At 58.4% G+C, this 22273-nt stretch overlaps 11 protein-coding genes across 11 annotated transcripts; 6 read left to right on the plus strand and 5 right to left on the minus strand.

The window, feature by feature from the left end:
• Positions 1–41: 41 nt before the first annotated feature.
• Positions 42–1851, plus strand: SCHCODRAFT_02504947 (uncharacterized protein; the record flags this gene model as incomplete). Its single annotated transcript, XM_003031472.2, has 4 exons — positions 42–188; positions 262–1257; positions 1307–1466; positions 1520–1851. 4 exons carry the CDS (start codon positions 42–44, stop codon positions 1849–1851), a joined length of 1635 nt encoding a protein of 544 aa, XP_003031518.1.
• Positions 1852–3889, minus strand: SCHCODRAFT_02627879 (uncharacterized protein). The gene is made up of 5 exons (XM_050345434.1): positions 3684–3889; positions 3536–3625; positions 2834–3478; positions 2527–2727; positions 1852–2430 (listed from the first exon to the last, which is right to left on the minus strand). Exons 1-5 carry the CDS (start codon positions 3729–3731, stop codon positions 2338–2340), a joined length of 1077 nt encoding a protein of 358 aa, XP_050199475.1. The 5' UTR covers positions 3732–3889; the 3' UTR covers positions 1852–2337.
• Positions 3890–4422: 533 nt separating this feature from the next.
• Positions 4423–8088, plus strand: SCHCODRAFT_02627883 (uncharacterized protein). Its single transcript, XM_003031470.2, has 10 exons — positions 4423–4849; positions 4909–4991; positions 5180–5341; positions 5467–5617; positions 6357–6467; positions 6529–6623; positions 6681–6792; positions 6843–6897; positions 6952–7307; positions 7364–8088. The coding sequence occupies exons 1-10, from the start codon at positions 4579–4581 to the stop codon at positions 7759–7761; spliced, it is 1794 nt and encodes a 597-aa protein (XP_003031516.2). The 5' UTR covers positions 4423–4578; the 3' UTR covers positions 7762–8088.
• On the minus strand, positions 8016–10121 carry SCHCODRAFT_02627889 (N2227-domain-containing protein). Its single transcript, XM_050345435.1, has 12 exons — positions 10036–10121; positions 9932–9987; positions 9639–9879; positions 9403–9581; positions 9261–9343; positions 9136–9203; positions 9016–9082; positions 8800–8948; positions 8655–8752; positions 8534–8606; positions 8363–8469; positions 8016–8264 (listed from the first exon to the last, which is right to left on the minus strand). The coding sequence occupies exons 1-12, from the start codon at positions 10064–10066 to the stop codon at positions 8166–8168; spliced, it is 1251 nt and encodes a 416-aa protein (XP_050199476.1). The 5' UTR covers positions 10067–10121; the 3' UTR covers positions 8016–8165.
• A 1021-nt stretch (positions 10122–11142) lies between these two features.
• SCHCODRAFT_02627895 (UbiA prenyltransferase) lies at positions 11143–12979 on the plus strand. Its single transcript, XM_050345436.1, has 9 exons — positions 11143–11485; positions 11537–11570; positions 11624–11776; positions 11831–11951; positions 12003–12035; positions 12089–12241; positions 12300–12316; positions 12366–12617; positions 12666–12979. The coding sequence occupies exons 1-9, from the start codon at positions 11348–11350 to the stop codon at positions 12767–12769; spliced, it is 1005 nt and encodes a 334-aa protein (XP_050199477.1). The 5' UTR covers positions 11143–11347; the 3' UTR covers positions 12770–12979.
• A 58-nt stretch (positions 12980–13037) lies between these two features.
• On the plus strand, positions 13038–13268 carry SCHCODRAFT_02504460 (uncharacterized protein; the record flags this gene model as incomplete). The annotated part of the gene is made up of 1 exon (XM_003031468.2): positions 13038–13268. One exon carries the CDS (start codon positions 13038–13040, stop codon positions 13266–13268), a length of 231 nt encoding a protein of 76 aa, XP_003031514.1.
• A 207-nt stretch (positions 13269–13475) lies between these two features.
• On the plus strand, positions 13476–14707 carry SCHCODRAFT_02627898 (PR-1-like protein). The gene is made up of 4 exons (XM_003031467.3): positions 13476–14126; positions 14188–14250; positions 14304–14476; positions 14530–14707. Exons 1-4 carry the CDS (start codon positions 13880–13882, stop codon positions 14578–14580), a joined length of 534 nt encoding a protein of 177 aa, XP_003031513.1. The 5' UTR covers positions 13476–13879; the 3' UTR covers positions 14581–14707.
• A 1142-nt stretch (positions 14708–15849) lies between these two features.
• Positions 15850–16915, plus strand: SCHCODRAFT_02627902 (PR-1-like protein). The gene is made up of 5 exons (XM_003031466.3): positions 15850–16210; positions 16310–16372; positions 16452–16589; positions 16639–16673; positions 16722–16915. The coding sequence occupies exons 1-5, from the start codon at positions 15952–15954 to the stop codon at positions 16770–16772; spliced, it is 546 nt and encodes a 181-aa protein (XP_003031512.1). The 5' UTR covers positions 15850–15951; the 3' UTR covers positions 16773–16915.
• Positions 16916–17524: 609 nt separating this feature from the next.
• SCHCODRAFT_02627908 (uncharacterized protein) lies at positions 17525–20170 on the minus strand. The gene is made up of 4 exons (XM_050345437.1): positions 20097–20170; positions 19943–20054; positions 17766–19889; positions 17525–17709 (listed from the first exon to the last, which is right to left on the minus strand). Exons 2-3 carry the CDS (start codon positions 19981–19983, stop codon positions 17960–17962), a joined length of 1971 nt encoding a protein of 656 aa, XP_050199478.1. The 5' UTR covers positions 19984–20054; positions 20097–20170; the 3' UTR covers positions 17525–17709; positions 17766–17959.
• On the minus strand, positions 20168–21107 carry SCHCODRAFT_02308574 (uncharacterized protein). Its single transcript, XM_050342329.1, has 2 exons — positions 21065–21107; positions 20168–21009 (listed from the first exon to the last, which is right to left on the minus strand). The coding sequence occupies exon 2, from the start codon at positions 20806–20808 to the stop codon at positions 20353–20355; it is 456 nt and encodes a 151-aa protein (XP_050199479.1). The 5' UTR covers positions 20809–21009; positions 21065–21107; the 3' UTR covers positions 20168–20352.
• A 158-nt stretch (positions 21108–21265) lies between these two features.
• On the minus strand, positions 21266–22037 carry SCHCODRAFT_02627910 (uncharacterized protein). The gene is made up of 2 exons (XM_050345438.1): positions 21903–22037; positions 21266–21851 (listed from the first exon to the last, which is right to left on the minus strand). Exon 2 carries the CDS (start codon positions 21799–21801, stop codon positions 21352–21354), a length of 450 nt encoding a protein of 149 aa, XP_050199480.1. The 5' UTR covers positions 21802–21851; positions 21903–22037; the 3' UTR covers positions 21266–21351.
• Positions 22038–22273: the final 236 nt, after the last annotated feature.

The following is a 22273-nucleotide window of genomic DNA, read 5'->3' on the forward strand; positions in this document are numbered from 1 at the left end:
GGCGTTATACTTGCAGTCCAACTTCATCTTGACCTCGACGGATGCCCCGTACTGACCTGATTCGCAGTCGCATAAAGCAGCTTGCTTCGCTGCTGACGGTGCCATCGGGTTTCCCGGACTACCTCCTCGGAGCGTCATCCGGAATCAACTCAAGCAAGCCCTTCGCGCGATGCCACTGGAAAGCCTGGGTACGAACCCTTTTGCGGTCGAAATCCCGGCGAGTCGTTGATGGCGTGGACGCCTGTTCAAGTGCTGTCCCAGCTCGGAGAATTCACCTGGATACCCAAAGACGAAGAGCCCCTCTTGCGAGACAGCATACTCCATTGCATTCGCCCTCGATCTGGCTTCATGGATTGGCTGGAGCTTCTCCTACCACAGAATGGGCACTTTACTCATGTGCCGCTAGAGATTTTCTTTCTCTGTACGGACGTGCTTGCTCTCCTACATGGCTTGGAGGTCGATCTTGCACTGGACATCACGCAGGCCGCGCGACTCCATATCTTGGTATTCAAAATGTGGCTTGATCCTCCATCTCTCGACGCGTTTCGTTCATCGGGAAAGCACGAGCAGTATCACGACCGTGTCACAGCAAGCCTAGTGTTCATGATGGGCAAAGTGCTGTCACGGCATGAGCAGACCCCGTCCGCCAAATCGAGAGCGAGAGACGGAATAATCGAAGCACTGCTCATCTATTCCGGACACCGCCCGCGTCGGCTCTTTCGTCACTTCGTTCGAAGCACGACCCGAATCCTCATGACGCCCATAGACCCCACCAGATGCGCCGAGCGCTACATCTTTTTCATCCGCTGCTGCATCGCCAACTACATCGTTATCCAAAATCATGCGCGAGACGTCGTCAGAGACCTCGTCGCAATGGTCCGCTTCATCGGTCGGCGGTTTGGGGATAGAGGGCACGGCGCGGCGTGCGAGGCCTGCGGGGTCCTCTACCAGATCTGGTACACGGAAAAGGATAGCGGAAGCCGGGCGCTCTGCTGGGCACTTCGCGCGGGCATCCTGCCCCTCATCTTATCCCTACGTCGACAGGGCTCAGACGATAGCCTCACAACTGCACTCAACTTCATCGCGGAGCGCTCGATCAGCGTACCCGTCGCGCGTGCGCTGAGAGTGGGCGGATATGGAATCTCGTGCGCAGAGGCGGGTATACCGGAGCCCTTAGCGACAGCCTTGACCGAGTGCTTTGTCGAGCGACCGTCGCTGCAGCAGAGGCTCATGGGTCGGAACTGCAGCTATGAGGAGGTACTGTGGCATTCTCTTGCGCGACACTTCCAGGCTGACCGCTATCGAGTGTCCTGCGGGACCATCAGCCATCCACTCTCGCGTGTACCGCTGCACATGCTTCAAGAATTACTGCTCCGCCGCATGTCATCAAGCGGACTGGCCAGAGCACAAGAAGGACAGGCATGCGCCCGATTTGCCGTCGGGTCCTCAGGAGATTGTACTGGAAGGTACGCTCATCCCCAGTTATGTTACGACACCGGTCTGATCTCCTGTCCTGCAGGCGAACTCACGTCCTCCGACGCCTACTTCACCATGCTGTGCGCCGATAGTTACTTTTGTGCTTACGTCGCTCAGCTCCTCGATGAGGCCCGACAGCTTCCTCTGCCGAAGGACGCAACGCTTCAGCCGCTATATACCATAAAGCTCGACTTCACGGTAGTGCCTATGCGACATTACATATCCGTCGCCGAGGGAGAGGAGTATATGACCGAGCCGATGGTCAATGTTCTGGCTGGGGTCAACTCGTCGGTGGGGAGATGGCATGTGGCGATCGTCGACGTGCACATTGAGCCGCTATCGGCGCTGTACAATATGACCCTCGGTGTGATATAGTACCGTCTATGTAGCATTCACTGGGAGTCTGGGTCTATTGTCTGCAGGCCATACCAGTGTGGTGGGTCGAGTACATAGCCATCTCCGCTTCCACTTCCAGAGGGCACCCTTGCCAGCTTTCTCATGCGAGGCTCATCGATATCTATCAGTGAACTTCGTGATCATAGAAGAAGGTAGATACATCAAGGACCAGCCGTACTGCAACAGATACAGAAGAGAAGGCGGTACATCGAAGCCAACGCAAAATTCCAAGGTAAGTACACGAACGACCCATGGGCGAATCCAGATATATACAGGCTGGTTTTGAATCAACAGGACATACAGAGAGAGACGACTGGGAACGAGCGGGTACAGGAAGGAACGTGGACGAGAAATGACAGGCTTTGGGTTGATCGTGGATCAGAATCCTTCTACGGTGGTTTTGTAAGTGTCGACCTGTTGCCAACACTGGGCATGGAGGGGACGTCTGCACTTGTATGTCGCTCTCTACGCCTTCACGCCGCCCTTCACCGCCTTCGCGTCGCCCTTCATCGCGGACGCGAACCGACGAAGCGCTGCAGTCGCCTTCCGCGCGCGAGCCTGTGCATCCCTCAGTCCACGTCCTCATTGTGCAGCGCATACACCTTCACTATGCAGCGCATACACCTGGCAGGAGCTGCGCAAAACGGAACTCACCTTCACCCCCTTCTTCACCTGCCGCCCCCGCCACCGCAATCCCCCCAAGCATCCCGCCTTCCCGCCCATCCCCGCCCACCCCGACCTCCGCGTATCCGGTTCCGGCGTCAGCCACATGCGGCTCGCCTCCGCCGCCCACCAGCCGCCGGGCTCGGGCGTGCGCATCATCGCGCGTCCGAAGGTGGGGGTGAGGGCGCGAGTCTGGGTGGTGGGGTGTTAGTATGCGTGCGTTGGGTACGGACTCGTCATCGAGGGCATCGGGATAGGCGGACAGGTCAGTGCATAGTAACTGCGAGAAGACACTCACGAACTCCGGCGTCCGCGCCCCCGCCCTTCCCACCGGCTCAGGTGTCCTCCTCCCAAACGGATCCGGCGTCCTCCTCCCAAACGGATCCGGCGTAACGCCTCTTCCAAACGGATCCGGCGTCCGCGCACCCGCCCTCCCATCGAAGCCCAGCCGCAGCACGGACGGCGTCCCGGGCGTCATGACGGACCAGGTGTCGTCCGGGTAGACGTAGCCGCGGGTGGGCGAGATGATGTACGCAGTGGTGTTGGAAGTGGGATGGGGGGTGGTATTGGAGGTGGGATGTGGGGTGGTGTTACTGTACTTCATCGCGCCGTCAGACTGCTCTGACGCGTGCGTAGCCGAGGGTGAGGTCGAGTAGGCAGTCGAGGGGGAAGAAGAGTAGGCAGCCGAGGGGAAGGCGGGGGAGTAGGCAACCGAAGGGGAGGCCTTCGTCGCGCCATAAGAGTGATTCGCGTAAGAAGCGGGGGAGGAGTAAGAAGTAGGAGACGCGTAGGCGGTCGAAGAAGCGGAAGTCGGCGTAGTCAAGGGCGACGGGACCTTCCCGGTCGAAGAGAACGAGGGGGACTTGGAGGAGCCCGAGTAGGCAGTGGTCGAAGGAGAGGACAGACTGGAGCTGTTCGTCGAGGATAAATCGCGGGAGCGACGCTACCAAAAGCCGCGTGTAAGGATGGGCCGGACGAGATAGATACGATCGCGACGTACGAAACCGAAGCTCCAGCGTCGCCGGTGCGTCGGACGGGCATCCTCGTCCTGCCCTCCCTGCTTGTAGCGGTATTCGTCTTGCGATATGGCCTGAATGGAGGGTGGTGTCAGCGCAAGGAACGGGCTGAAGGAGCTGATAAGTACGCACATCGCTGGCCAAGATGTATCCCGCGGCGTTTGCGTAGGGGTGCGCCATATCGTCAGAGCTCGACGCGCCCTATCTGTGCGTCTCGCGCGCCTGGTGGTCGATAACCGAGGGAAGGGCCCTTTGTGCGAGCCCCGACGTGTTGAGAGAGATCGAAGGGCAGGAAACGAGGGGGACCCGGTGAGAGCTAGCGACCAAACGTTACGTTGGCCGTTCCCAGGATGCAAAACGGTCGTCGAGGCCCAAACTTCAAGCTTTCAAGGGGGCTTCCACGATCAGGTGGGCTGAACTGTATTCAGGTGGGTGCTTTCGCCATCGCAAACGCGGGCGTATTCAGCGAAGAGGTTCGAAGTGAGTCTTGTCTGATTCGAAGTCCTTCGTGCGTGATACGGAGTCCATACGGAGTGTATACAAGGGGGATACGAGCGTGATCCGTGGGTAATGCGCCTCGTGTGACAGACTCGTTCGATCACCCCACGGGCGAATTTGAAGATAAGCAGATGCGGGGAAGGAGGAGAGGGGGCCGACAGCGCGGCCCACCGTCCATTGTTGCAAACTTGGAGACATCCGCCCAGTATTAGACACCAGGTCAGGACGCAGAACGGTCCACCGAGGCGGCCTGCACCGTGGCGGTCCAGACCGACGATCAAGCGCGCAAATAGCACAGGTGGGCGGACAAACAAGGACTGGCACGCGCTCGTTCCGTCGCCCCTATCCGGCCTCAACCTTTTCTCGAATCCCCTAGGGCTTGTGACCGCCCCCCATCTCGTGCTCCCCCACCTCCATCCCGCGCACCCGGCCCATCAGATCCGCGGGCCCTTACTAGGTCGCGCACGGTCACTCACGCGCCTACAGTTTCTTCACGCGCCTACGGTCCTTTCCCGCTTCCACGATCATCATGACCGCCGCCATGTCGCCCTCGCCATCCTCAGAGAAGGCGCCGTACGCGGACCAGGCAGCATACTCGGACAAGGCAGCGTACGCGGGCAAGACCACCGACGAAAAGTCCCCCGCGTCCCCCACGATCGAGGCCGAGCTGAACGACATCGTGCACGACATCGGGAAGGGGGAGATCAACGAGCTCGCGGTCGTCGCGGAGGGCGAGGAGAAGACGAGCTGGTTCATCTGGATGCTCGTCTGCTCGTCTGCGATCTCGGGCCTGCTTTTTGGTGCGTGGCCTTGCGGCGTGTTTATGTGGGGGCGGTCATTGACAAGGATTGGGATGCAGGTTACGACACGGGTGTCATCTCGGGCGCGCTGGTCACGATTGGCAGCGACCTGGGTCCGGAGAGGCTGAACGACACGCAAAAGGTGCGATCGGTGGTTTGCTGCGTGCGCGGAGGCTGATGTGCTACTCCCCTTCGGTGCTTGCGCTTCCCTCTGGTGCTCGTTTTCCTTCCCTTATACGCCTGTGCCCTTCCTTCGTGTGCTCCTCTCTTCAATCCCTTCCCCATCCACGTCCCCCTCCTTGCCTATCCCATCCCTCATCGCCTTGCCAGACCTTCATCTCAAGCGCAACCACCCTCGGCGCCCTCCTCGGCGGCCTCTGCGCCGGCATTCTCTCCGACTGGATAGGTCGCAAGCCCGTCGTCGGCATTGCGGACGTCATCTTCATCGCGGGCGCGGTCGGGCAGGCCGTCAGCCATGATGTCTGGAGCATGGTACGTGCTAGTTGCTGTCTACACGCTCATACATCCTCCCCACCCCCACCGACTACAGCTTCTTGAACCCATTCGCCAACCCTCCCCCTTGAACTCCCCCTCACCAACGCTCACTCCACCCTCAGATCGGCGGCCGCTTCGTCATCGGCGTCGGCGTCGGCCTCGCCTCCTCCATCGCGCCGCTCTACATCCAGGAGCTCTCGCCGACGCGCCAGCGCGGGCGCATGGTCGTGCTCAACGTGGCGATCCTGACGTTGGGTCAGGTCATTGCGTACGGTGAGTGCGCGTTTGTTGGGGTGTTTTTTTGTTTGTTTTGGAGGGGGTTTTGGTTTGCTTCTGGAGGGGGTTTTGGTTTTCCTTTTTTTGACGGGTGTTTTGGGGCTTAGCGGGGTATTGATCCCGTCTTGTTGGGTCTTAGCGGACTGGTGATCCCTTACCGCTGAGAGTCCTGGGGGGAGGGGGGCTGGACAATGGGTTGGGAGTGCTCGCTCGATCATGCGGTCCCTGCTACCCCGCGCTCGCGCTGCTTACGGTCCCTGCTACCCCGCGCTCGCGCTGTCCTGCTGCCCCACACTCGCGCTGCTCGTCCCATCACGTGGGGCCCCATAGTCCATGGTACATCCTATATACTGCTCAGCTGACGCGCTGCAGGCTAAGGGGATGTGCCATAGGCTATGGGGTCGCGCGGTGAGCGGGGATGTTCAATGGGCGCGAGCGGGGATAGACAATGGGCAGCGCAGGTCAGCACGCGGGGATGTGAGGGATAGATGGGGTTTATGGTCAGCTGCTCGCTGAGCAGGAGCGATAGCTCGGACAGCGCTGTGGGCTTGCTTGGCGCTGGGTCCCGGAGGCATTGGGATGTCCGCGGCGGACCAACTGCCTGCGGCATACCCGCGGCTTGCGGGGACGAGAGGCTGCTTGGCATATCGGCCCAGTGAACCGCGTTTGCTGCTCCGTCCCCATTCCGTTTTCTCCTTGGACCACTTTTCATGCGCGACATACTAACCGAACCCAGGCATCGACGCCGGCTTTGCGAACGTCTCCGGCGGCTGGCGATGGATGGTCGGCCTCGGCGCCGTCCCCGCAGGCATCCAGCTCTTCCTCCTGTATTTTCTCCCCGAGAGTCGTGCGTAGGGCAGGTTTCTCCTGTGTGCGGGGGATCTTTTGTTGATGCTCGACCCGGATAGCTCGCATTCTCATCCGGCGGGGTAATCTGGACGCGACATACGATGTCATGGCGAAGATCTACCCGTATGCGAAGCCGCACGAGGTTGACTTGAAGGTATGGACGAGGCCGCTTCGGCAACAAAGGCAGTTGACCAATTGACGTGCTATGCAGGTCAAAGTCCTACAAGCCGCCGTACAGCACAGCCTGGACATCTCGAACTCGACGACATTTCTCCAGCGCGTGCGCTCGATGCTTTTGGTAGCCTCGAATCGGCGTGCTCTCAGTAAGTCCCAAGTCTGTCGCCCCTTTCAGCACGCCTCATCTTGCTACCAGTCATCGCCTGCGGTATGCAAGCCTTCCAGCAGCTTTCCGGCTTCAATACTCTCATGTACGCCTGACATTCTCACCCGCTTTCCTGATATGCCTCCCCAACTCTGCCCAGGTACTTCTCCGCCACCCTCTTCGCCCAGATGGGCTTCGACCAGCCCACCGCCGTCGGCCTCATCGTCTCCGGCACGAACTTCGTCTTCACCCTCGTCGCGCTCAAGTACATCGACATCGTCGGCCGCCGGCGCATCATGCTCATCTCCGCGCCCGGCATGGTCTTCGGCCTCACGCTCGCCTCCGTCGCGTTCCACTACCTCACGAAGGGCACGGGCGGGAACTTTGAGGACGGGGCGACGTACCCGCGCAGCTGGAGCGCGGTCGTGCTGTTCAGCATGATCTTCTACGTCGCGTCGTACGCGACCGGGATCGGGAACGTGCCGTGGCAGCAGGGGGAGTTGTTCGGGCTGGAGGGTGTGTTCTTTCTCTCACACGCCCCTTCACAAACTAACTCGCCTCCCTTCTCCCAGTCCGCGGCATCGGCACCTCCATCGCGACCGCGACGAACTGGGGCGCGAACCTGCTCATCGGCTCGACCTACCTCCTGCTCATGGCGCGCATCACGCCCGCGGGCGCCTTTGGCTTCTACGCCGGCCTCTGCTTCCTCGGGCTCGTCTTCGTCGTGTTCTGCTTCCCGGAGACGGCGGGCCTGTCGCTCGAGGAGGTGCAGATGGTGTTTAGGCGGAGCTTTGGGATCAGGGAGAGCGATCGGTTGCGGGGGATTAAGAGGGAGCTGAAGGCGGGGGGTGGGGGTGGGATGGGGAATGGGCATGAGGGGGAGCAGCAAGGGCAGGAGAGCGAGACGAAGGTGGGCACGCAGCATGCGAGTCAGGGGGAGACGGGGGTGGAGAAGAAGGAGGCGGTGTGAGGTGGTCGAGGTGACCCGAGCCCTCGCTTGTCTGCGTGGTGCCAGCGCCTGTTCGTCTGAAGGGCGCCACCGCCTATTTGCCTGCACGGCGCCACCCACAGAACGAGGAGTCGAGTTTGAGAGTGCACACTGTAAGTCTGCGCGAACTAGAGCGCGCATGCAGAGTGGGGTGTACGGCGGCGATGTATATGCCGGGATGTATCTGATGAGGGCGGAGCGATGGCTTTGAGCGCTATACTGACGACTGTAACGATAATTCTATATCCTATGCCCCCTTCATCGGCGTCCTGACTTGCTCTGCGACCGTCGTGGCCGTCTCACATCCTCGTAGGCCGTCCTCTGCCTTCTTCGTAGGCCCTCCTCTAACTTCTTCGTAGCCGATCCATATTTTCTTCGTGGCTGGCCTATATCCTCTTCGTGGCCGTCCAAAAGGCCGCGTGGTACGTGTAGCCTAGCATCGCGCGCGCGTTGTTGGTGTACGTCGTATCTATCGTGCGCTCGTTCTGTGGACGCGAATTAGCGGCTGTGCGGATGAGGGAAGGCGCCTTTGGGACAGTGGAGGTGGCTTTCTATTGCAAAGCAGGAATTTCTATTGACGTACCGAGATGTCGAAGCCGATCGCTCTTGCGAGGGTTTTGACTTCTTCGAGGTCGAGCTCGACGGAGGGGTCGTTAGTGTTGTTGTTCTCCCAGTGCCACAGAAGAGGTCCTGGGCAGGATTAGTCGGCATCATCGAGCGGGCGTCAACGTCGAGCAGGATGACAGCGACCCACCCAAATTTATCCACACGCCTCCCGGGGCGAGTATGCGATGAATTATGCGCAAATAGTTGACGATATTCTTGGCCTGGCAGAATATCAAGACAAGGCCTTCCAGAACTTATCATGGACTGACCGTGTCAATAAAGAAGCACGTCAAGACCGCATCCCACTGTCCGTGATGCGGCTCAGACGGATCAAGCTCTGTCGCACCGTAGATCTCTTCGAAGTCACCTATCACAAGTCAACTTCAGTCCCGGCCGGGTAACTTTGTGGCGTACCAGCGACATAGGAGAATCCAGAATCTGGTGGCAAGTCGGAAGGGAGGACGTCCGGAATCCGGATAGGACGCAAGGACGCGGCCTTGTCAGGACAATTTGAGAACGAGTGCACATAAGGATAGATGGTATGCTGATGGATCTCGTCGGTCCTGTCCATACCGGTCAGCCACGGCCACGCCAGCCAGCCACCGCTCCCCGGGCCGACGTCCCACATACTTGTTCAGCATGAAGAAGGATGCAAGCAGCATGTAGTGCGAGAACTCGTTGCCTTGGCAGGCGAATCCTATGCCGCGTCAGTGGACGGATGGAGCTACTAGCCCGCGATGCGCAGCGCACCGAGTTTGGCGACGTCGTAAGCGAGCCTACCGAGCCCTGCGCCGGGGACGAGCACCCGGAAATTTCGCCTGCGGGGGTTTAAGGAATATTCCATGGCCTGGTAGCGCGTCTATATGCGTGCGTACCTCTCCCCAGCCGGGATGTCCGAGAAGTGCTCGATCAGCGCGGCCTTCATCGGCTCGTACGCCAGCGCGCGCTCCTCCGCGCCCTGAAGATCATCGTGAGTGCCGAGATGGGTGGATAGAGTGACGGCCGCGGGCGGCGGACCTCTTCGCTCCAGTCCCTGACGAGCTGCTTAAGCGTGCTGCGTAGCTTGTCCATGTCGAACTCTGTCGGCTTGTAGCGCCTTCGCTTGCGCCCCGGCGCGCTAGCGGGTGCGGAGTGCGAGTGCGAGTGCGAGCCGTGGTCATGGGAGTGTGTATGAGAGTGATCGTGCGAGTGGCGGTCTGCCAGAGTCCGTCAAGCCTCGAATTGTGGCCGTTTCGCGTCGGCGTGGGCCGTACCTTCTAGGGAGCTGCCACTCGGCTCCTGTTCACCGTGTTCTTCGGACTCGTCAAACTCAGAATCGAGACCGATGCCAAAAATCTCGGGATTAGCGACGATCTGCTTCAGAAATTCCGCGTTCTCGAGGATTGCAGCATCAGCCTTTTCGAGCTTCTCCTTATATCCCAGGCTTGACAGGAGGTCTTGGTCAGCTTTAGGAAGCGTGAATAAGTCCTTGCGACGTCGATTGTTGGCTGCAAGCTAAGTCCTTGTTTCAGTATAGCTATATTTCTATAGGTCCCGACGAGCTTACGGCATATGGTCCGTAATTCTGGAAGGTCGTGATCACATTCGCGAAGTGTACTTGTTCTGTGGACTTGAGGACCTATTCTTACGCCTGGATCGAATTAGCCATACCCTCGTCTATCTCAGTGTTCGTGTAGGTCATTGCGCTCGACTACGTTGTCGTTTTCACGATTTCTTGGTCCCAAGATGACCGCAAGATGAAGGATCGGAGCGACGCCACAAAAAAGAACAAGGATAGCCTATTCGGTCAAAAGCACGTGTGCATACGGAGTGACCGTCGTGACTGTGACCAGAGGTCCTTGCCTCCCGCTTGCATCATGCTTTGTGGCCTTCATTGGTCGACGAATTTGGACGTGCTAGTATCAATGTGGCTGTAAATGCGACTACTTGTGGCGACATATGACGATCTTGGCGAGCGCAAGTCTAATCATCAAGGCATGCTCGGCGCTCGGGGAAGTTGCTGACAACATCTCTTCTTGTCAAGCATGTATGACCTACGGGCCTCTTTGAACGTCATATCATCGATTTTAAGCGGTTAGGTGCCTCCGCAGTTGGGAACAGGCGCGCATCGAGTCCCTGAAATGCTGTACTCAGCGTCGTCGTACGGACGAGTTGTGTGCAAAAACCTGTAAAGCGCGTCGGTGCCGGTAAACAAGCCCATCCAGCCTCTTACATTCACTCCACAGGAGAAAGAAAGTCGTTGTACTTCATCCACCACCACGACGCCAGGCTCAAAGCAGAGATTTTCACTGGTTCGTCGAGCTCCGCTTTCGGGCATCTCGGAATATTCCATCGCTGTAGAATGTCGAAATGCCATTCAAGAAGTCCACTTCCGGTGGAGGCGGGCCCGCTCTATACGCCGACCGAAATTGGATGGACCCCGCCTCGCTCGGTGAGCACTAAATCAAGGGCTATTGACTGGCTTTCCCGATTGACTTGTGTTATTGGGCGATATAGTTGTCGTCAAGGTACGCACATTTATATCACTCGATGGACGACATTGACTTTCGGTGGGTTCTAGCATACATACTTAGTCGATCGGGCTCCCACATCTCGACGACTTGTCAACCACCGCCTGCATTAATCACTGTGCCGGCCAGTCGAGACATGCGTTGAAGGGCCGTCGCTTCATTGGTGTCACGACACCAATTCAAGAACTCCGAGCAGACTTCCTATTTTCTCGGACAAGCTCTAGCATGCACCCGCCATGCCACCAGTGTGCGTATGTGTCGACCCGGCAGCAGACTAGCCACTACGATCATTCTTTCAGACCGTCTATGCTGCCATGCACATACGGGATGTTCGACCCGATCACACGTGTCCCTCACCGGTTCTTGCATATATATTCCGACCGTGGGCCTGCTCTACTCATTCTACTCTTTCACTTCCCCCCTGACTTCGTCCTCGCTCACATCCACGAAGCATGACGACGCCTACAGAAACGACGAAGCTCTTTTCTCCCTCGTACCAGTCTCTGGCGAAGAGAGATCAACTGAAGTTTCCTCTTGGACTGATCCCACAACGCGTCCGACCCTACTTGGAGCTGATCCGCTTTGAAAAGGTTTTGTTGCGCGACTGTTACTACAAGTGTGTGCTAACGTCGTTTCTTCAGCCCACTGGCACGATTTTGATGTTCTGGCCTTTCGGTGCGCCTGCTGTCTACCAAACGTCGCGGACCATGCTAAGCGAGCATCGGCAGCGTGGGGTCTCACCATGGCCGCTCGTGCAGTTGCCCTCCCCCTGCAGGAATACTTTCCGAGGCTTCTGCAATGCCTCCTTGGCGCATGGCTCATCCGCGGGTCGGCATGCACCGTCAACGATATCTTCGACCGTGATATGGATGCAGGCGTCGGTGCGCAGTCTCTCGCGGATGTATCACCTCCACTCGGCACTCACGAGCCCACAGAGCGCACTCGAGGCAGGCCGCTTCCCAGCGGTCGCATATCCGTCCGCGCAGCGACCATCTACCTGCTCGTGCAGTACGCCCTCGGCCTCGCCTTCTTCTACACGACGCTCAGCGGCCTCGCGTACGTCGCGCGCCCACACATTCAGTCGTCATGGCGCTGACACGCCTGCAGTTTCTATGTGGCGCTCTTCCAGCTTCTCCCGATGTGCGTTTTCTTCATGTCCGGGGCGCGCGGACTGCGGGGCTCACGCTAAGTAGGTTCATGATCTACCCCCTATTGAAGCGCGTGTCGGACTGGCCTCAGGCCTGGCTGGGGTTTGCGATGAACTTTGGGTTCGTCACCGCGTGGATCACGACCACTGGGACCATGGATGCGGCGCTTTTGGCTGCTGCGATGGCAGGCTTCTGGAGGTGCGTTTCCCTGCTGCATCTGCTTGGCGATCAAAGCTGACTCCGCTTTGCATCGCAGTTGGACCATGTTGTATGGTACGTGTACGCAATCGTTTCGCAGGGTCCTCCTTGACCGCCGCTTCAGACACCATTTACGCGTGCCAGGACAAGGCAGACGACGTCAAAGTTGGAGTCCGCTCGACTGCTCTCCTGTTTGGCGCGTGGATACGACCTCTCCTAGTCGCGCTTGGGGTTATGTTTGCTGCCATGCTCGCGCTGGCAGGATACCTAAGCGGTCAGGGAGTTCCGTACTACGCGATCTCGGTCGGCGGCACAGCAGCGCACCTCCTCTGGCAGTACCACACCGTGGACCTCGAAGAGCCCGCTAGCTGCGGAGGTCAGTGAGCATTCACCGCCAGTTGACATGTCACTGAACGACTCTTAGAGAACTTCAAGCGCAATGGGCACCTAGGATGGATCATCTGGGGTGGCCTCTTCGTCGACTACGCCACCACGGTGGTTTCGCCCGCCATAGTTGCGTTCATCTAGGCGCGCACAAACCTCCCGCATGAAATACGATACGCTGTGTTGCACGTCATGGACCTATATCCTTATTACTGGCACAATCTATGAAGGCAAGCCTGATAATTCGCAATAGCTATAGCATCTATACTTAATTCTATCATATTCCTATGCCTAAGTAATATGTACGCGTACGGTAGACTTCTTGGTGTCAGCTATATACATGATCTGTTGAACCTCTTCTTTCAGATTTACTTCTAGCGACTTGTACGGCGCAACGTTTCCGCACTTCAGCATGGCTTCGACGACGACGCCACCTCGCGACCTCGCTCTCTATAGGTTTCATAAGCTTGAAACCAACCTCTCGCTAGCCAGCAAGGCATTGCCTTACCTCGCTATCTACAGTATGCCCTCAAACATGCTCATCGACGTCCTGCCTGACATGCTGTTACTGTCCCTACATGGCACTGCTAGTACCCGTTACGCACGTGACATGTTCGACTTTTTCGGCAACTGCCGTGATTGAATCAGCTGAAGTTCACGGTCATCACCCATCGAGTCGGCGTTCCTCGATGAACGAACAGAAGGGGACCGCCTCGATCGATGCGGGGGCGAGTGAAAGAGAGCCTCGACGCGGCGAGCGAAGCCCACGGAGCGCCTGTGACAGGGCTTGGAGCCCTTCCGCACTACGAGGGCGCGCCCGCACCCTCCCGCCCGCATGTCATTTACTTATGCCGCAGGCCGGCAGGTCGATGTTCCCGTGGATCGTTCGCCGCCGTGCAAGCGTACATTCTAGGGAGGGCACCCTCGACGTCAAGTGACCGCTACGGCCCTATCGTATGTGCACGCAAGGATCTGAACCTCGCTTGTGAAACAGCACCGGTTTCGAGGCTGTACCTTCCGAGCTTTGCTGTGGGTGCGGGCCATAGAGAGCTCGCCGCCGCGCCGAGAGACGGCCGCCATCCGACGCAGATGCCCTCCCCTATAGCGAGCATGGAGCCGAGGAGGGCGGAGATCTGCACGCAGCACATATAAAACCCAGCGCGACGCGTCGTAGCCCCCATTCGCTTCTCTTCGTTGCACCAACCCCCCACACACTCCCTCTCCTTCAATCGACACTCTACACAACCGACCATAATGCAGTTCACGCTCACCGCTGCTACGCTTCTCACCGCCGCTGCGGCGGCCAACGCATTCGCGGTCACGCCGCGCGCGGCGCAGGCGGAGATCGACGACTGGCTCAAGGCGCACAACGATGAGCGCGCGGCGCACGGCGCGGCGGCGCTCACGTGGAACCAGGCGCTCGCTGACAAGGCGGCTGACTGGGCGAACGGCTGCGTCTTCGAGCACTCGAACGCGGGGCAGAACCTGGCCGCGACCTTCAGTAAGTATCAGCCGCATGTCCGCGATGAGACAAAGAAACTGACGGCTATGCTTTCGCGAAGGCTCTGACGCTAACGTTGCGTCCAATGTCGCGGATGCCGTCAAGTCGTGGAACAACGAGCGCAGTGCGTATTGGGTGGTCTCGATGTGCTCGATTGAATGCTTACGCGTCAAGCAGGCGACTACGACCCGAACACCTTCTCGGGCGCTGGCCACTGGACTCAGGTTGTGTGGAAGGGCACCAAGACCGTCGGCTGTGCTGCCCACAAGTGCCCGAAGGGCACTCTCGGTACTAAGCCCACCGACCCTTGGGAGGGCAACTGGTACTACGTCTGCAACTACGACCCGGCGGTGAGTTTGTGGTGCATATCGCTCAGAGAAGATGACTGATTGCGGCTTCCCAGGGCAACATCGTCCCCGCCGACCAGTACTACCCCCAGAACGTCCAGCCCTAAATGTCTGTTGGATGTGTTATGCAAGGATTATAGGGTAAAGGATTCACAGTACCTCTAATACTGCACGGGACGTTGGTGTACAACGTATTTATTTCGTTGCACTTATTTATGCCATGCTTTTGCTTGACCTTGTTGTGACCGGGACGAGAAGGCGTACGACGCGAGGGACTACTCTTGCGTACCAGGTGCCTCCAGATGAGGTCCACATAGCGCTCATTCGAACCGCGACTGAGGGCTGGTGCGATACGTATCCTAGCATCGGTAGACATAACTTACGGCGGGGTATAGCGCCCAGGTGCAAGAATAGCCTGGGTCAGTTATATATGATGCTCCTTCTCGTAGCCTCTCGAGCCATGGTAGACAAGAGGAGGTGTCAATGGAAGTGTAAATTGCGACGGCATGGTCGAGCGACTGGGGGTTAACTATAGAGGCAACCATCCGCGACGGACGGCGAGAAACCGTAGAGCAGAAGGTCAGCTGGGCAGCTGGGCGACGTTGGAGGAATACCTGTACAGCACTCTCCGTCTAGTCTGATTGACGCACATAGATGCTGACAACAGCCACGCAGGATGAACGACATAATCTCTGGCTAGACGCGTCCCAAAGTCGAAGAACGGCATCCCCCTGCGTCTGCGATGCAGTAAAGCAGTGCATAGCACGAAGCCTTGTCGTACGAAGGTGAGGTATGCATTCTGTAGCTTGATGGGGGAGACCACCTGGACGAAGGATGGTGTCCGAGTCGCACCGGGCGCGGGAGAGGTGCGGGAGCTATTTTACCCACGTGACCATGTTCGACTCCTGGTCCTGGCGCAAGCTACGGGTCTTCGCCTTTACCGTGCGGGCGTCTGGCACCTTCTTACTCTTGAATGTTGCTGATGTTCAGCCAAGGGGTCTGCATCCCTCTATCTGGCATCGTTTCACGGATAGCGCAGGGCCTGGCAGACAACGCTGCTTCTCGCGCGTTAGAATACCATGGCCTAAGTCCAAACTCGCACTCGAGTTGTTACCTCTTCGTACGCCCGCATTTCGTCTATAGAGCGCAATCGATGGTCTGCAGATCCCTGGCCATACATCGGGAGCGACGTTCGCCCAGGTAACGGGTAGAACCACTCGGGTCTCACTTGCGCCACCCCAGCCCTGTCAGACAACCAGTCGCCCGCGTCAGCCAACCACCGCCTTTCGCGGAAGGTAGCAATGCACTCCGCACCATGACCGACTAGCGGGGCGCGTTAAACCCAGCGGTGGGGTATAAGGGGGGAGCAGGGCGCAGGAAATCGGCACAGCGTCTCTTCTCTCCTCCCCCACCGTTCCACTCACACTTCACCCCTCGTTCCATTCACACTTCATCACTCAGTCCCAAAGATCACCAAGATGAAGTTCACGGTCATCATTGCCTCTCTCCTCGCCAGCGTCAGCGCAGCCGCCATCGACGCGCGCGACGACCTCACCGCCCGCGCCACCCCCTCCACGGAAATCGCCCAGTGGCTCAAGGCGCACAACGACGAGCGCGCAAAGCATGGCGCAGCGGCGCTCACGTGGAACCAGTCCCTCGCGGACTCGGCGCAGAGCTGGGCGAACGGGTGCAACTTTGCGCACTCGAACTCGGGGCAGAATCTGGCGGCGACGTTTAGTGAGTGTCGCCTTCAAGATAGCTTAACGTGAGATAGCATAACGTGGTGACGATGGGGGATTGGGTAGAGAAAGAGTGTGCTGACTTTACCCCACCCAGCCTCGCAGGCCAACGTGTCGAATAACATCCCGGGCGCGGTACAGCAGTGGAACAATGAGAGACGTGAGTTTCTGCACATCACCTCGCAACGCGTGATAATATGTTCGCCCTTATATCGCAATATTCTGATGACCCCATGCAGCCCAGTACAATGCGACCACCTTCCAGGGTGCCGGCCACTGGACGCAGGTCGTGTGGAAGAGCACGAAGACAGTAGGCTGCGCGGCGCACTCGTGCCCGCCGGGCACGCTTGGCACGAAGTCGACGGACCCGTGGAAGAGTACGTGGCTTGTAGATCTGAGAGAGATTCGGCTAAATCCTTCCAACAGCGCTTTGGTACTATGTGTGCAACTACAGTCCGCCGGTTAGTAGAATCCATTGATGTCGTAGAAAGGTACTCACCCTCATACAGGGCAATGTGTATCCGCAGGCCAAGTACTACCCGGCGAATGTCCAGCCTTGAGAGGGTTTTGATAGGATAAGAGGGCTAATAGTAGACTTTTATGGTAACGTCGGTTATGCAATAGGGCGAATGGATGTTATACCTGCCAGAGAATTGAATTTGTTGAGGAAGAGAAAGGCGTTAAGAGGGCTGGAGAATGTCGATGTGGAGTGAGGCGATCGAAGGGGCTAAGAGACAAACTTGGAAGGAATGTTTGCAGGGTCTCAGCTGCTGAAGTCGTAGACCATAAGCCAAACTTAGGAGCAGCAATAAGGGTGAAGACAGCTAATCGGCGCTCAAAGTCGCGCAGTGTTATTCGCAGTATCTGGGGGAAGGGGTAGAACGCTCAAACTTCGTCATTGAACATCATTTACTATGTACTAGTTCTAACTGTGTTGTGACGGTCAGAAAGACGCAGCGCAATCAGGCAGGCCACGTACCAGCTCCAAGTATCGGCCTTCCTCGTACGCCAGCCGTCCATCGCGAAAGTCTGGTGTACCTTGATTGTATGAGAAGGGTATGAGTTGATAGTCAGGGTTGGAGGATGTCATCGGACAAAGATACAGAGGTGGGGATCCAGGAGCAGAAAGACACCAACGACGACAACGCCAACGCCATCATCGTCGAGAACAAGGATGACCCCTTTCGGGGATAACAATTCCCACGCGTCGTGATACCGAGGAAAACAAGTACAAAGCCTTCCAGCTTGTCTTCCGCGTCATTCGCACGGAGCGTCTGATTGTCAAGAAATTATGCATCAACGAATCCAGAGTCACAGTGGAATATAGTAAGATACCAAGGGTAAGCATAGTGGGTCAGTCACGCAGGCGTACATCCTCTATAGCCGGAGACGCTGCGGTTCTACAGTCGGGACACTGATTTGAGACGGGAGATAGTGATTATAGTACAGTGAGTATCCGATCCTGGGGTATCATGGTCAGTCAATCCTTGAGGTGCACTAGAAAGACGAACGGTAAGCCTCAAAGCCGTAGACCGCGCTGAACAGGAACTCACCATCCTCATCCAGTTACTTGCGAGCAGCAGCGCGCTTCGGGAGCTTGCGAGTCGGGCGCGCGGGGATGGGGGTTGCGGCGCGCTCCTCCGAGTCCTCATCCTCCAACTCCGCGCCCTCAGACTTGGACGCCGCGTCCTCGTCCTCGTTCTTCGACTCCTCCGGCTTCTTCGGCTTCTTCGCGTCGCGCACCGCCTTATCCTCCTCGTACTTCCTGATGATCTCGACCTCGCGGCCCAGCTCCTTGCACACGCACTTCGACGTGCCCTTGTCCGCCATCATCGTGAAGTAGACTTTCTATGGGGCGCGTCAGCACGTTCGCCCTATCGATAATCGCATCGAAACAACGACTTACCGCATCCTCCGCCGACGCGTCCCGCGACTTCTGCCACTCCTCCATCTGCTCCGCGCTCGGCGGGCTCTCCTCCCACTTCCGCAGCCCCGCGCACTTCTCCAGCGAGTGCTTTCCCCACAGCGCCTTGAAGTAAAACTCCCACCGGATGTCGGTGCGGATCTGCGTGCCGCACCCGGCGCACATGGCGTGGTGCGCGCCGAAGGAGGTGAGCGTGGGGTCGGTGCGCATGAGCTCGATGCGCTGGGAGAGCGCGTGGCAGGTCTTCTTGGAGGAGGGGCCGCAGGTGCAGGGGAGGGTCGAGGTGGAGGTGGACGCGTGGCAGTTGCAGTCGTCCCCGTCGTCGATCTCGTACTCGTCGAGGTCGTCGTCCTCGTCGATGTCCTCGATGACGGGCCCGCGCTTGCGCTTGCCGGTCGTCGTGGGGGCTGGGGTCGGCGCCGATGCCTTCTTGCCCCCGGCCTTCTTTCCCTGCGCCTTCTGCCCCTCCACAACCCCTTCCTGCCCCTCACCCGCCTCCGCCGCCTCTTCAGCCTTCTTCGCCGCCTCCTCGATCTTCTTCTGCTTCGCCTCCTCCGCCTTGCGCTTCACCGCCGCCCGCCGCGCGTCGCTGCGCTTGATGAAGCTCACGACGAAGGCCTTGACGCCCTCCGTTGTCCACGGCAGGGTCTTGACGCTGCCGATGTTGGCGACCATCTCATCATAGCTCATCTCGGCGTCGGCGTCGGCGTCGACGGTAGTGGCAGAGGGCGTGGAGGACGTCGAAGGAGTAGTGGAGGTGGATGGCGAGCCCTTCTTCGAGCGGGAGGCGCGCTTCTTGGGCGGGGTGGTGGTCTTCTTCGATGAGGCGCTGGGGTTCTTCGCTGAGGCGCTGGGGTTCTTCGCTGAGGCGCTGGCATTTACGGGAGACGGGCTCTTCTTCGCGCGTGGAGAGGTTTTCGGCGACGTGGACGGCGTGGTGGCAGACGCGCTCGACGTCTTCGCGCGCGGCGAGGTCCTTGCCGACGCGCTCGTCTTCGGGGGCGAGTCCTTCTTCGTCGGCGTGCTTGTCCTCGTCGGCGTGCTCTTCTTCGTCGGTGTGCTCTTGTTCGTTGACGCAACCTTCGCAGACGCGCTCGTCCTCTTCGCAGGCGCGCTCTTTTTTGCCACCGGGCTCCTCCTCGCGCGCTTCCTCGCCGGCTCCTCGTATTCGTCATCCTCGTCGTCGTCCTCGGACTCGATCATGGCGAAGTCCTCGTCCTCGGTGTCCTCGGCGTCGGATTCGGAGAGCATGGCGACGTCGGTGTCATTGTCAACCATGGGGTGGCTGTCGACGTCAACCATGGCGTTATTGTCGACGTCGGCCGTGGCATGACCGTCGTTGTATGGGGCGTATGTGGTGGCAGCAGACGCGGACTCCATCACCCGCGGCATGTTCTGCGCCTCGTCGGGACCAACCGACGCGTCCGCGTCGAGCTCCTCGGCCGCGGCCGCGGTCACCAGCATGTCGAAGATGCTCGGCACCGGCGCGCTCTCCTGGCTCACGTTCTCCTCGTAGAAGCTTCGATCCTTGCGTGCGAAGCGCGAGGGGAGGGAGTCCTGGCGGACGAGGGGGCGCGTCTGTTCATAGGCAGAGGAGTGCGTCTGCTCGTAGACCGCTTCGCCGATCGGGGAGGCCTCGCGGGGCGGGGTAGGATCGCCCTCGGAGAGGGCAGGCGAGGAGAAGGAGGAATGAGTCTGGGAGACATAGCCAGTGACCCGCTCGCGGGACGCGTAAGTCTCGTTGGGAATGCCACTGGAAGATGGGTCAGCCTTACGATTTCGTCGAAGATGTGTAGTTGTACTCACGAGAAAGGCGTGTAAGGGAGCGCTCCGAAGTAGGTGGCCATGGTGGTTGGGTGGTTGGTGTGGGGTTAGGTTATGAGTTATGGCTGGCTTTTGGTGCGAGTGTTGAGAATGTAGGTGAGCAAGTGGCCTTGGCAGTGGCGGTGGCTGATGAGGCAGTCGACGCGCTTCGGTGGGTACAATTCGTGCTGCAAGGAGTACAACGGCTTAGAGGAATACGACGAAGGTGGCTGCAAGGAGTACGACGGACGACGGCGAATGCGAGGAGTTACTCGAGTCAAGACAAGATGGGTGAGCAGTACAGAGAGGCCAGAGCAGTACCCGTCCAGCCTATATACCCCCGCGAGCGGGCTTTGTCGTCGTCGGCGGGGCGCATGTCGGAGGCATATGTCGAAGTTATCCCCGGACGGCAATCATAAACATTCAAGCCGATTCCTTTCAGCAGCGTCACGCCCAGTTTGTCCGTTCAAGGTCCGATAACTTGCATGGATGTTCTCGGCGCAAGCGCAGTCGCTATCCCACGCTAGGCTTTTGTCGTCTTTCGTTGCCCGCTGGTCCCTGTTTGCGAGCGGAGTTGATCTATGAAAGATAAGCTCTTCACCGCCGTTCCAGCCTCCCCCACCATCGCTGGACCCTCGCAGGCCCCGCATTGACCTACGCGGAGGCAATGGCCTCTCGCTCCGTGCCACAGACCAGCTGGCCCGGTTCGTCTCCCGGTTCGCTATTGTTCGTATTTGGAAATCCAACATCGTTGAAACGCCGGCGGCTTCCGCGGGCACAGCCACTGCGCTTCTGTGATTGTGATATCGGGCTATTTTCCGTCTCCGCTGAGGATTTTCCGAACTGCGAAGGCGCTGAGCTGGACTCATTCTGTATGCTCGGATTTTCCCTCAGAATAGAGTCGGTTACTGCTGCGGGGGGATGAAGGTGATATTGGTTCGAGCGTGCGCAAACCTGCTATCGATGCAATTACCTCCGGTGACTTTTGCTCGATGTTGACCTTCGATTCAAGCCAGGTTCCTGGCGACCTTTCATCGGAGCTTGGGCTGATCCGCACTTCCATTGTCTGCCTTAAATCGCCATCAATATCCAAATTTGTTGTCCGGTGGGCTTGGCGCGCCTTACCGGCAGGCAGGACGCGTTGGCAGGTTGGAATCGCAGCGGGGTCAGCGTGGCGGGTAGGGAACGTGACCGCGTTTGACGACCGCGGTTTGGAGGGTGGAACTCGACAATGGGGGACAGAGGTCTGCTGTTGCGGGCATGCGGGCGAGCCAGCTCCGGCTATCCTGTACGCAACAGACAGCGCTGCTCAGGCTATCCAGTACGCAGATTGTAGCGCGTATTCAGCGCAGGTCTACTCGAACCTCCTCGATTCAGAGTCTACTTACGCGTACATGTCGATGCCATCCGAATCAAGGAGAGCGCGATCGGCGAGAGGAGCAAGTATGCGAAGTACAGGAGGGAAGGGCACTGGTGTACAGCGGATCGGCGGAGAACAAGAAGGGTCGAGATACTTGTGAGGACGAGCCACGGAAACGCTCGCTCCAGTTCTTTGCGGGAAGATAGGAAGCGGCTGAGGATGTAGGGCATGATTCGCGGCCGTCTTGAGCGAAGGATGCATACAGGTGGAAATCGTCACGACGGGCTGCTCCGCAGAAGGTGCAACGAGTAATTGTGCATGACACGACCGAGACGTCGCATATCGATGTAGCCGATCGTAAGAGGACCACTGGTGATAGGTCTCCTTGAAGGAGGGGGATCATTCGATGAGGTGTACAGAGGGGATTTTGAGGTTCAGAGAGGCATCTGACGAAGGCAGGGGTGCGTGTGAAGGAGGAAGGGTCGCGGCCGTCGAGTTGCATTCAACATGAACAGTGTTCATCTGGAGTGCGGTATACGTCGTATAGTCAGTCTTGGACTGGACTGTGAGTTGAATGCCCTGAAGATTGTGCAAGCCACGTACCATCGCCCGAGAGAAGCTCGATTGTGCTCCTGTCTCAACCCACGAGTCGTAGAAGCCCTTGCCGAGGAATCATGTAGCATAAAAACGCAGGTAGACCACAGTCTAGGGTGAAGGGGGCTGAACAGAATGTCGAGATGAGCGGAGAGAGCAAGAGCAATGCCGGGCGCGCGGGGCGATCATATCGGCAAACAAGCGCAAACCTTGAGATCTTGAGACTTGGCGTCACATTTCCCTCCGGGTCTCATTTTTCCACGACGTTCAGTGCTCGACGAAATGTCATTTTCAACAACCAAAGCACAAGATATATACAGATAATGTTACATGGTGAGCAGCAGGGATAGCAGGGAAGCATAGAAGGGTCAATGACGCAG

Source organism: Schizophyllum commune (genome assembly GCF_000143185.2).
Source record: "Schizophyllum commune H4-8 unplaced genomic scaffold SCHCOscaffold_7, whole genome shotgun sequence".
Classification (NCBI taxonomy): domain Eukaryota; kingdom Fungi; phylum Basidiomycota; class Agaricomycetes; order Agaricales; family Schizophyllaceae; genus Schizophyllum; species Schizophyllum commune.

Coding starts and splice junctions, on each gene's coding strand:
- SCHCODRAFT_02627879 (XM_050345434.1), bottom strand. CDS start 3,731: ATGGCGCACCCCTACGCAAACGCCGCGGGATACATCTTGGCCAGCGAT. Junction 3,626..3,683: donor GATACATCTTGGCCAGCGAT/GTGCGTACTTAT, acceptor CCCTCCATTCAG/GCCATATCGCAAGACGAATA. Junction 2,431..2,526: donor AGGTGAAGAAGGGGGTGAAG/GTGAGTTCCGTT, acceptor AGGGATGCACAG/GCTCGCGCGCGGAAGGCGAC.
- SCHCODRAFT_02627883 (XM_003031470.2), top strand. CDS start 4,579: ATGACCGCCGCCATGTCGCCCTCGCCATCCTCAGAGAAGGCGCCGTAC. Junction 4,992..5,179: donor GGCTGAACGACACGCAAAAG/GTGCGATCGGTG, acceptor TCGCCTTGCCAG/ACCTTCATCTCAAGCGCAAC. Junction 7,308..7,363: donor GGAGTTGTTCGGGCTGGAGG/GTGTGTTCTTTC, acceptor CCCTTCTCCCAG/TCCGCGGCATCGGCACCTCC.
- SCHCODRAFT_02627889 (XM_050345435.1), bottom strand. CDS start 10,066: ATGACCTACACGAACACTGAGATAGACGAGG. Junction 8,949..9,015: donor TCCTTCTTCATGCTGAACAA/GTATGTGGGACG, acceptor CGGTATGGACAG/GACCGACGAGATCCATCAGC. Junction 8,470..8,533: donor AGGCGTGTGGATAAATTTGG/GTGGGTCGCTGT, acceptor AATCCTGCCCAG/GACCTCTTCTGTGGCACTGG.
- SCHCODRAFT_02627895 (XM_050345436.1), top strand. CDS start 11,348: ATGACGACGCCTACAGAAACGACGAAGCTCTTTTCTCCCTCGTACCAG. Junction 11,486..11,536: donor AGCTGATCCGCTTTGAAAAG/GTTTTGTTGCGC, acceptor TCGTTTCTTCAG/CCCACTGGCACGATTTTGAT. Junction 11,571..11,623: donor TTTGATGTTCTGGCCTTTCG/GTGCGCCTGCTG, acceptor GAGCATCGGCAG/CGTGGGGTCTCACCATGGCC.
- SCHCODRAFT_02627898 (XM_003031467.3), top strand. CDS start 13,880: ATGCAGTTCACGCTCACCGCTGCTACGCTTCTCACCGCCGCTGCGGCG. Junction 14,251..14,303: donor GTCGTGGAACAACGAGCGCA/GTGCGTATTGGG, acceptor CGCGTCAAGCAG/GCGACTACGACCCGAACACC. Junction 14,477..14,529: donor TCTGCAACTACGACCCGGCG/GTGAGTTTGTGG, acceptor GCGGCTTCCCAG/GGCAACATCGTCCCCGCCGA.
- SCHCODRAFT_02627902 (XM_003031466.3), top strand. CDS start 15,952: ATGAAGTTCACGGTCATCATTGCCTCTCTCCTCGCCAGCGTCAGCGCA. Junction 16,211..16,309: donor GAATCTGGCGGCGACGTTTA/GTGAGTGTCGCC, acceptor TACCCCACCCAG/CCTCGCAGGCCAACGTGTCG. Junction 16,590..16,638: donor GTCGACGGACCCGTGGAAGA/GTACGTGGCTTG, acceptor TCCTTCCAACAG/CGCTTTGGTACTATGTGTGC.
- SCHCODRAFT_02627908 (XM_050345437.1), bottom strand. CDS start 19,983: ATGGCCACCTACTTCGGAGCGCTCCCTTACACGCCTTTCTC. Junction 19,890..19,942: donor CTCCCTTACACGCCTTTCTC/GTGAGTACAACT, acceptor CCCATCTTCCAG/TGGCATTCCCAACGAGACTT.
- SCHCODRAFT_02308574 (XM_050342329.1), bottom strand. CDS start 20,808: ATGAGTCCAGCTCAGCGCCTTCGCAGTTCGGAAAATCCTCAGCGGAGA.
- SCHCODRAFT_02627910 (XM_050345438.1), bottom strand. CDS start 21,801: ATGCAACTCGACGGCCGCGACCCTTCCTCCTTCACACGCACCCCTGCC.